This window comes from Astatotilapia calliptera, chromosome 1, assembly GCF_900246225.1.
Source record: "Astatotilapia calliptera chromosome 1, fAstCal1.2, whole genome shotgun sequence".
Lineage (NCBI taxonomy): Eukaryota > Metazoa > Chordata > Actinopteri > Cichliformes > Cichlidae > Astatotilapia > Astatotilapia calliptera.
This window is the reverse complement of record NC_039302.1, coordinates 17,981,600-17,992,989: the sequence shown is the minus strand read 5'-3', so window position 1 is coordinate 17,992,989 and position 11,390 is coordinate 17,981,600. Positions and strand designations below refer to the sequence as shown.

Here is an 11,390-nt window from a genome sequence, read left to right as displayed (position 1 = left end):
AAATCATTTGTGTTTGAAGCAGTCATTCATAAAAACATTTGTTTGTTACATTAATGTCAATGCAAGCCAAATGCATGCAGACTCTTTTTTTTTTTTCAGATTTTGCACTCATTAAAAAAAGTGCCACATACTATGAGTGCTATTCTAAACACAAAGCACAAGTGAGCATTATACAGCATACCGTTTAAGTTCTATGATGATTGGAAACACACGATTTAATAATTCTTTTAAGTGCTTGTTGTCTGAATAAGTACCATACTCGTTACCAAGTTTAGCTTTCGTTGATTATTCAAATTGTCTGGGGAGCATCATGAAAACATAAGCGAGTGAGGTTCGTCTTTTTGTTTCAGGACCAGTGCTGCTCTCTTCTAATAAGGAGGAAAAAAATAAGCATCTACATGAGGTACAGTGACTTGTCAGGTTTTAAAAACATGAAACCACATACTACAAAAAAAATAAAACAGCCAAATACATAACTTATACTTCACTAATGAACAAAAATATATTTCCTATGTTGTATTTACAATTAAATCTTAATGAGATGGAGAATTAACTGAAAACTATGTTTAGCTCCAATTCATTAAATTGTTTGTTCTTTTTTTTTTTATTCATCTGATTGTCCATGATGTCTTTAACTCAAAATTTTAGAGCCAGCAGTGGCAAACAATAAATATGTCGTGCAATATACAATGCACTGAAGTCTGGTTTTTCATGGCTCACTGAGCCTGCTGTTGAATTTCCTGCTCACTTTTCTTGTGCTGAGTCTCTCCTCTAGGCAGCCCTGAAGATTAAACAAAGTGTCCATTCATCACATGTGTCTTTGCATAAATAAACAAAACAAGCAGACAAAAAAAAGAAGAAAAAAAAAAGACTCAAATCTGGTAACTGTGAGAGCAAACCCACGTGAGTCCAACTGGGGAATTTTGTTCATTCGTGTTGTTTTTCCTCAAAACAGCTTCACATTAATCAGAATAGATAAAAATACAATTTATATCCAGTGCTTATAACACTTATGAAACATTGTCTCTTTGTGAGTTCTCGTTGTCATTATTTTCTTTCTTTTTTTGTTCTTTTTTTTTTGTCCTTTTTTTTTTTTTTTTTTTTGCTATTTAAGCTCAGTCAAGTTTCAGTTCCATGAAGAGTCCTTTTTAACTACCAGCCCACTAAAGTAGTGTGGCATAGTCATGAAAATATTTACAATCGCATACAAATACATCTAACCGCCAGCAAACAGGAGCAAACAGTTTAGAAATACCAAACAGGTTGACTTGGAGGGAAATCCACTTGGGTTTGTTTGTAGGAGAGCATCTTCATGACGTGTTCCTCAAAATGAGAACAATATAGAAAAGATGCAATGGAAAATAATAAAATCTGAATTATCTATGAGGTAATAAAAAGGGGAAAACATGACTTAATATAAATATGTCCAAAAGTTTAAATGATATAAGCCAGCATCTGATGGGTAATAACAATAAGAGTACAGAAGATAAGAGAGCATTAAAGAACCGTCTGTACCAATTTGAGCTAGGAGAAAAATGCAGTGACCAGCAGTGAGCGTCTTGACCAGTTAAAGCTCGTGACGAGATATTCATGTCCTCCAAAAAAGCTCTGCACGCTCTCTGAAATGGACAGGTTCAAGGGCATGGGAGGGGAATAGCTGGACTCATGCATTAATAATGCTGTATTTCAGATGATACCCAGTCGTCAGTCATTTTAATAATCCCCCACAGCTTGATGTACTTGTTCCATCTGCTCGCCAGTGCCTGGTGATTGGGCCAGGGTGGGAGCCCTGTTGAGGCCTTATTTCCAGCACTTTGATGGAGAGCACAATGAGCGACACACACACCATTTTTATTGTTTCCCATCCTTCCCTGGTGTTTTCTCCTTCTCTGAGCCAGATGGCGCCCCCTGGGTGCTGAGGTTGCCACAGGCTGGGGTCAGAGCAGGGCATGGCAGGGAGGAGAGCCACTTAGACCTTCTGCCCTGTAAAGAGGATCTGAGTCTCAACATCAAGGCCTTGACCGCTAGATGAGCTTTATCTATCTGCCGTCGCTGGAAGGTCAGGACTTGTCAGGTTTGAAACTTACATTAAGACTGAGTTGCCTCTTTTCTGATTCTTGCATTTAGTCTGTATTTTTTGAAGTGCAAACAATGAGAGCAGTATAAAGCTGATCAGATTATTGTAAATGTTTCAAAAGCCTCATAGGTGATAGAAGGTTTATAAGTGCACTAATTAAAAAATTGTGTATTTTATCCTTTGTATATGAGTCTTTTCTCTATGTCCTTGCAAACTGTCATTTCTTTTCAAGACTACTTCAGTAATCAACTCATTGCATCAACCCGATGACCGTGCTCTCCTTTAAGACTTCTTAGTGTCAGTTTAAGATTTACAATGTCTAAAAAGAATTAAGATCAGAAAAAAAATTACGTTTTAAGACCTAAGACTTTAAACTTGCCATCCAAATGGGGCTAAAGTGTTTAACAGAGCGCACTGTAGCTACACATTGTACAACATCAATTTAAGATTGTAATGCCACCAAAGCTGCCTTTCGCTACTGTTCCAATCCCACAGATTGGAGGCCTTTGGCCCTTTAGCATTCTGGCCTGATTACAATCACTCTGATTAAGATCTTGGTGAGTCAGAGTGGACTGCAGAGCTGGAAATAAGTGAAGGATGCCACGGTGCTCTGTGTGGACAGGGATGAGAAAATGAAAGGGCTGGCTTCATTGATGATCACTGCATTGGCCTCCCCAAAGAACAGCTAGCATCACAAGCTACCGTCGACAGATGTAACATATTGTAACCTCCTGCAGAGCTTGCTGCTTCCAAGTTCCTGAGTTTAATTTGTTTATTCTGTTTGGGTAAATTAAAGAAAGACTGGATGATGAAGCTGCATTAAGAGATGAAGAGATTGTCTAAGACTCAAAGACTTGAAACAACTTGAAATGTTTGGCACTTGCGCACTAAATTAGGTTGTTTTGTAATAACAAAAAGAAAAACACAATAATAATAATAATATTACTGATAGTAATAATAATAATGTGTAATTAGCCTCTGTACTACGTTGGAATCACTCCTTATCATTTTGAGATATTTTGTTCATATTTATCTCTTGATTAAAAACATTCACAAGCTGTTGGCTGGCACGCTATACCTGAGTGAGAATATTATTCCCATCTTGAACAGTTAGGTAATGTAGCAAAATCATCTAATTGAAGAGGAAAAGAAGGTAAATGACAGTAAGAATTACCTAGGTTCATATCAAAGGTTGTAATTTCAAGTTGTCTTTTGTTTTAGGCAATAACCTAATTGTCTATATGTCCATGATCTTAACAAAAAATAAACAATGAGATAAAAAATATATATATATGTATATATATATATATATAAATTACCACAACCAAACTGCTTCACACACTTAAAGAAACACTTAAGACCAAATAGCTTTTGATTCAGATAAAGCCACAGCTGCATGCTGGCTTCGATATGATAAATCATTATTTTTTTAAACATGTTCAAACCTTTTGTGGTGTAGTTTTTGTTTTCTTTTGTTCTTTCCCTCCCTCAGATCAGACCAGCCCTCTGGGCATCCTCCTGTATGAGTACTGTTTCTGCACTGGCCTCTTCGGTTAAAAGGTCTCAGTTGGCACTGACTGGCTCTTGTGTGTCATTTTCACTGCTATAGTCTGATTTGGGCTCGTCCTCAAAATCTTCGTACATGTCCATTTCATCCTCGCCATTGACCGGCTCGCTGTTGTTCACCATGCCAGTGGGCTCTAGCTTCATGTTGTAGGTGCTCTGAATGACGGGAATGGATGGCTCAGGACTCGCTGAGGCACTTGAGCACTCCGATGTCATCTGAGGTGAGGGTGTGGTGGTCGCCATGGTGATGGCCCCAGGGTAGACCATGCTGGCGCTTGTGGTGATGGGAATCTGCGGTGGCTGCCTATATGTATAAGAAACACATACATTTATATTAAATGCAATCAGTTTTCACGACGCACTTGATTAAAAAGTGATCAGCATAATCGGAAAAAGAGCACACGGAAAAAGTGCTCAGTGGTGCTCATAGTGCGATTGCTGCTTAGGTTGGTGGCTACATGTCTCTAAAGTGCGTGATTTTTTTTCTTACAGCACTTAAACTGAGATGGCTGGATTACGGGTTTCCCACAGCAGTCTGCTGTAAGCCAGCAGCTCTGTGAAAATGATTTGGAAAAAGAGAGGTACTCCTGACAACTCCCGTTTTGAGCCGCTCAGAAACACTACCCAGTTTATTGGTGACATAAAACCAATACGTTGCTCCTGCTGCTCTTTGCTGCTTTTGCGCTGGATAATTGATACTCCAGCCACTGAATCTTATGACTGACATGGGAACACCTGGAGAAGGACTCTCCTGATAACCACAAACAGTAAATTAAAGTGTTAAGCCTTAGACTGCTGCTGTCCACGCTTACGTAAATATACACGTAGAGCTTATATATGTAATAATGTCTGTATTTGGTGCTCCATCAGGAGATTACTATTGTCTTAAATTATTAGTAACCCTCTGAATTAAGCTGCTGAGTTAGCAACAGTGGTTAACTCAGCGTTCACTTTTGCAAACACTGCTTTGCATTGCATGCACATGTTTTCTGCATTTTCTTGTGTATTACGTATGGCAAGGCTGGGCTAATCACAACTGTGTACTTACCCCACAGTAAAGAACTGCCTCATCTCTTGTCGCCGTGAACGCATCATCTGTTTGTACTCTCCGATGCGGAGTTTTTTTCCGTCAATAATGCAGGTCCTCTTAGGCCGTGGTTTGTACTTGTAGTTTGGGTACTTCTCTAGATGAAGCTTACTTAGACGAGCCTGCTCTTCATAGTAGGGCTGTTTGTCCTGGTTAGACATGGACTTCCACCGGGAACCTACACAGCACAGTACATTCAGATTTTCAGTAACCAGAAAAACTGTTTGTGATAGTAGGAAACTGCAGGAATCCATTGCTCTTAAACATAACCACTAATTGAACAAAATAAGCAGAGAGGTGGTGACCTTGCACTTATATAAAATAACCAATAATGCAATGTGAAATTCATAGTCCTTTACTTTTTACTACATTGCATCAAGATTTAATTTAATACAGAGTTACCCCTAATAAGGGTGGACGTTTTCTAGAAAAATTGCATGCATAGATTTACTGTCTGCTGCACAACAATCTCTTGATAGCTCTGCATGTGCACATTATCTGAAACCAGAGGCAGGCTTTTTCCTTACTGTCAAACAGTAAGGAACAACAAGCTGGAGTAGTAAATACTGCAGCTCGGTGAAGTGCCCTACACTGGCATGGATGACAGCACTTTTAACAGCTCTGATGTATGGACTCCAGTGTTGAGGGGACAAGACCCATTTAGTCTCTGTCATTTTTCATGACAAACACTTATGCTAGTGATGGGCTATAAATCCATCTGTATGCTGAGGCGAACTGATGCACAGTGGTCTACGAGATAACGTGCATACTCTCTTTTTTAGACGCCAGACACTTTCTAAGATATATGCTTTTCCGAGTGCAATAAACCCATGAGAATGAGCAAAACTGAAAAAAAGCCTGGTAAGTCAGTGTTGGAGAAACACCATTAGTAATTGAAAAACTCAGATTGACTACAGTGCTCTTGAGCATGTCAAAAGCTATGAAACAAGCTGTGGTTCTAGCAAAACTATAAAACTAAACCAAAACTAAACTATAAATGGTGCATCATTATCAGTTTTGTATAAAGCAAAGAAGTCAAGTGCTCACAGCTGTATGTTTTTAAAGAGTCTTACCCAGAATCTTGCTTATGTTGGAATTGTGCATGTCGGGGAAAGCCTGGAGGATCTTGCGCCGCTCATCCTTGGCCCACACCATGAATGCATTCATTGGCCTTTTAATGTGGGGCTCGTTGTTGTTTCTTCCCCGAGATTCCCTGAAGACTCGCGCCTCGGTAGGTCCAGCGCCTCCTGTTGGCCAACAATAATAGGGTTGGGGTTTATCTGCAGAGCCATTGACTTCCTTGGACCCCGGAAAAAACAAGGGCAGGAACAAGAAGAGAGAGCGTGGCGAGACATTAAGTGACAAGCCATGTTTAAACTCTCCTTCATCTGCTATCTCCATCATGACAATTATTTCAAATGAGTGCAGAGATGCAAACACTGTTCAACAGAGTCTACAGGGTTGAATATGGCGTTTAAGGTGGACCTGATCTCTTTAAATCGGGTCTATCCAAAAGCAGTACAGAGAGAACAAGGAGGAGCCCTTTGACTTCAAGAATAATTCAGTTCTCTGTCCACAAGTCCAGCTTTTCTACTTGTGCACATATATTTCAGACTCACAGCCAACATAAATATAAGATTTGAGCCTGACTTAAAAAAAAAAAAAAAAAAGAAAAAGTGAGGAAACACAAACTCTTGCAAATCTTTATAAAAGCCAAACTCCATTTTACATATATATGCACAAAAAACCCCTTCGGTTTACACTTCTTTCTCCCCTTGTTTCTCACTTTCTTCCTCTTTCCTTCAAGCACGCACACAAACAAACAAACCAAGCACACATTAGCTGGGAGAGTGTGCCGATTCTGCAAAGTGCTGTTTCTCAATCAGGGCATTCACAATCAGCATAAGAGAGTTTCTCTCAGTATTAAACTGTACATCAGACTGATAATGATTTCTGTTTGCATGCGCATTTGCTTCCTTTTATATGTAAGATGTGAAAGAATTAAATAAAAGCAGTATGAATATTTAAACAAACAAAAATATGTTGATAAACAAGGCTTGAAAAATAAGACAAAAAAAGCCTTCCATATGCTACGATACATCTTTAATGATCTCAAATCTGGAAAAGAAAGCTTGGGATGACTCATGCATATTTCATCATCCACATGTGAAGCCTTCTCATTAGACCATTCCACTAGCAGCCTTGGCACACGTTACCTGGGGTCTGATTTCTATTATTATTTCAGTTGATAAACAAAATCAAACTCTTAATGAGTAATGGAGGGCTGTGCAGAGACATTAATTCCAAATCCACAGAAGCCTCGCCCTGCTCTAATCACTGAAGGTATTACTGCAGCATTTTCAGCCTCAAGAGTTGAAGTGTCTTCGCTTCAAAAGAACATGTCCTGTTTTCAGAATTATTATATGAGACAAGTCTTTTTAAAAAGGCAACATACTTGCAGTACAATAGAGATAAAGGTGTGCTGGAACTTTGTTTTTGTTTACAGGGTAAGAATTCTTGAGGTCTAACCTACCTAGTAGAAAAGCCTGTTTCTCACAGTGCAAAAGCAGATGAATTGACTTTTCAGCAGCTCATGTTTAACAGCCAAAGAGCCACATTTATGATCCCTTCCTTTACCTGGAAAGCCAATAAAAAGGTGTATTTACTTATGAGTCAAACTCATATAATTGCAGGTGTTTGCTGGTCTCTCTATTTGTCTTAAATAGACAGACTAAACATTACATATGCAGAGAAAGGTAATAAATGCATAGTTATCTATAACTTTAGATTCATTTTCAGTTGCCAAAATGTCCTTTTAACCATATATAAATGCGTTTCCTCATCATTGCTATCTAGACGCCTGTGTTCTTTTAATTTCACAGTCTTGTAAAATATGCACCAAATTAGAGATTTTTGTTACTTTTCGAAATACTTTCTCTACCTCTGCAAGCACCGCGTTTTACTCTGTTTGCTGAGCTCCCTCAAATGCTGTTGGCCCGAAAGCCATCATGAATTCAAAAATAATACACTACCTTTGCTGCCACCGAACCCCACAGTACGTTAATTTCATTTAGCATGCACTCACTGTACAGGATGAATTGATTTCACTTTGTTTGGTTTTGACAACCATGTTTATTGTGCAATGAAATGTGGTGTGGCGGAGGGCTGACAGTATCCATCAACGCGGGGCAATCTGCTGACTGCCGGGGCCAGATGAAGGTATTCATTAGCTCAGGAGCGCAGCGCTCACTCAGACACGACAGCCAGTGTCTGCGCCCTGGGATCGCTTGCCGTAATTTACGATGCCTGCCGTGCCATTACTCTATCACTGACACTGATTCAGCAATTTATATACTGGTGCGCATGTATATGGGCAGAGGTGATCTTCTTATGTAGAGCGAAGGGGGGGGACAAAACAACTGCCTGCCATCACCTAGTGCCACATCCATAGTTAGCCAGGAAACCAGCCACGTGACTAGGTTCATTGGAGGGAATCCAGATGAGGCATGGTCTTTTGCTGCACATGACTGCACGCAGAAAAGCATCGCTTTCTGCTCTGTCAGATGCTGCAGAAAACTGCAGACTTGAACAACAGGAGTGATGCACCTCGTAAGTTGTTCCGAGGCAGACGCTGTGTGGCTTGGATATGTAAAATACTGAAAGTGATGGAAGCTGCCTCGGAGAAACGAACAGCCCAACTTTGCGAAAGACCTTTAACCTGAAATAGCAGCGAGGTCTGTGATCTGTCTGAAAGCACCTTGAAGTACAGAACTGCTTCCTTATTCAACCCCTGTAATATATATGACTTAATCGGGGACATCCTGTATATTCACACAGCAAATTGCTTGCAACTATAACATGCAATTTACTGCCAGGTTGTTTCCATATTTTTGCAGAAAATCGCAACGCTGCTCTGACATTTTGCAAATGAGCAATAACTATTGTTTTCCAGGAGGGGCAGGACATTTAGGAATCAGTTAGTTAGGTGTGTGATTGTGTAAATAAACACAGATGTTTAGCGGTGACAGGGCCAGGCCCCCTGGGTGGTAGCTGGGGAGGGAGCGAAACAGAGGGAGTGCTGCTTAATAGAATTTATTGTGATTCATGAGGCCCGCAGCTCAAGTGTGACAGAGCGATATGAGAATCCCCTTTTAATTTGTCTCTCCTGGAAACACTGCAGATGAGCAGCATGAATTACAGTGTGAAAGAATGATTGTGTGTGTGTCTATGTGTGTGCGCACACGGTGGAATAAAGAACGAAAAGGGAAAGTGAATAACGAGGAAGAAGGAAACAAAAAAAGAAAGGGGGCGAAATGGAGAGAGAATGTAGTGAGGCCCCACAGCCTGTCACACCTGTGAGCTGCAGGCTCAGACTCGACCATATAGCAAGCCAGAGGGTAGCGCTGCCCCAGCTGCCCCCTCTCCTCCTCCTTACTCATCTTTGTTCTATGGGCAGACACATAATGTCACCCAGGAATCCGCTCAAAAAGGATGAGCCTCAGTGAGCAGGCAACAATCACGCAAACCTGCCAAGCCCTCCCTGTTGGGATCAAATCTAACACCTCTGAGTGAAGGCATTTACTACTGACAATAGAGCCTCTCCCTCAGAGCAGGATCAGGCGAGATTAATGTGTGTGGACGGACAGGATGCGGCGCTCAGTGGCTCTGGTCCAGTCTGAGTTCGTGGCATGCTAATTAAACCGGTGAAAATCACAAGTGATGTAAACCACATTAAAACATCTCAATTGTCTTATTTTTAGTACCCAGTTGGGATCGTTTGGGTTTCCATACCCTCTGTGTGTATATGTGTGTATGTGTGTGATAGTGTGTGAATGCATGCACACACGTGGGAACTTGGGAACAAACAGGCAGCTTGTTTCAACATGCCGCAGCTTTTACTTTTGCCTGCAGAGCCAGCTGTCTTATGCATTTAGTTTAATCTTTCACAACTTCTCGGCCTCTGACACTCACAGAGAAATACACACGTTTGTTCGTTTGCTCTAAATTTCAATTTGCCAGCTTCAAAACAGAACTTTCTTATTGATTGTTTTGACCTGTGCACCTACTGTTTTTGTGACTTGACACGTTATTATGTCAAAGGCTTCTCATCTAAGCTTTCTTCCAGAAAAACTCCCCGGCAATAAAAGCCAGAGCTTGATTCCCACAGACTCACAGCAGAAGAAAAACAAACATCTTCAAACAATCAGCCCATATAACACTTCACAACAGCTCTGAGCTACCGATGTAAAGAAACTCATTGTCAGTGATCTGTAGCAAAAGTGCAAGACTACTGTTTTTCTTATCCTATTCCACAAGGACACTTCTCAGCTGAAGCTTCTCTTTTGTTCTTCAGTCTTTGTTTGATATTATCTCATTGGGCTTTTAGATTAATTCTGTTTCCTGCCTGCACACATCTCTCAACAACTCCTTTGTTCTTTGTAGACCCTGAGTGATGGGGGCGTTTTAGACAAACACACAACCTCATATGGCAGCTCCATAATGCCATATGTGAATGAACGAAGGGCCTCAGGGCTCAGGCTTTTGTGGTATTTGGTAAAGACCTAATGAATTTGCCAAGGGATCATGTGTGTGGCTTGTGACTTTGTTAAATGATGAAAATCCCATCTATTCCTATTTTTTAACCATTCCCACACACACACACACACACACACACACACACACACACACACACTTTTGGTTGTTCGGAGTTGGGTTTCTGCCTGCTTTGCAAATATTAGCTTAAAGAACCTAAAGCTTTCTGTGAACTGCCGCGATAACAGAAGTCACTGTGCCTGCTCAATGCGGTTACTCTGTTCTGGATGGAAAGCTGCTACACACCAATGGGCTTTCACACCCTATGTATGGGTGAGGTGGTGCACCCAGTAATTTTCCCTTTCAGGAAACACCAAAAGTATGTGCAGTGTGTTCTGATCTACTCGGGGGAGGGGGCTAAAATGTTTCCAAATTCATTTGCCTCCTATTTTTATAGGTTGTTCCAAAACTAGTTACTGATGCTACATTTTTTGGATAAAACTGCCTTTTTGTCATAGAAACATTTGTGGTTTTTTATGGTAATTTTTTAGAACAAGTTTCAATTCAGCAGATCTTATTCACATTGAAAAAAAATACTTGGCACCTGGATGACCTTTGACCTTACATAATCTAGAAGGCTAATGTTTTCTATGCTTTCATATTTATGCTATTAAACAGAATATAAATATTTTCATGCACTGTATATTTCTTTATGTTATGGTATGCCAGGGAGCCGAGCTTTCTTTGGTTCAAGGAAGAGAAAATCCTCACAAGATTTCAGATGTAAGCATGTTCTCAGAAGAGTAAATACTTTGTGGTTCACATCTCAAAATCCTGCTTCACATCATTCATCTCCGTGCCTTCCTGTTGGTAAAGCCTAAAGACACAGACCGATATATATATATATATATGTATGTATGTGGTGTAATAGAAGAAATGCTAACTGTGTTTTGAGTTATGTCCATTGCCCTGTCTCCCAGCCACCCCCCCACCTTGGGAAGAGGACCTCTTCTCTCCTCTAACCTTTGCTTGCTCCTAATCCATAACCCACTGGGAAAACTGATGTGCGGTGTCTGGTGCTAGCCTTTCCCTCGGCTCTAAACAGGACTTAAAAGGACAGAACTTCCC

General features: G+C 40.5%; 1 protein-coding gene across 7 annotated transcripts in view; it reads right to left on the bottom strand.

The window, feature by feature from the left end:
- Positions 1–1,084: 1,084 nt before the first annotated feature.
- Positions 1,085–11,390, bottom strand: part of sox6 (SRY-box transcription factor 6) — a 129,389-nt gene continuing 119,083 nt past the window's right edge. For all 7 annotated transcript variants that reach the window (XM_026167286.1, XM_026167266.1, XM_026167257.1 and 4 more), the window contains 3 exons: positions 5,804–5,977; positions 4,692–4,908; positions 1,085–3,947 (listed from right to left, as the gene is read on the bottom strand). In XM_026167286.1, the coding sequence (XP_026023071.1) occupies positions 3,641–3,947; positions 4,692–4,908; positions 5,804–5,977 (698 nt within the window). In that variant the 3' untranslated portion in view covers positions 1,085–3,640. The remainder of the gene's footprint in view (positions 3,948–4,691; positions 4,909–5,803; positions 5,978–11,390) is intronic.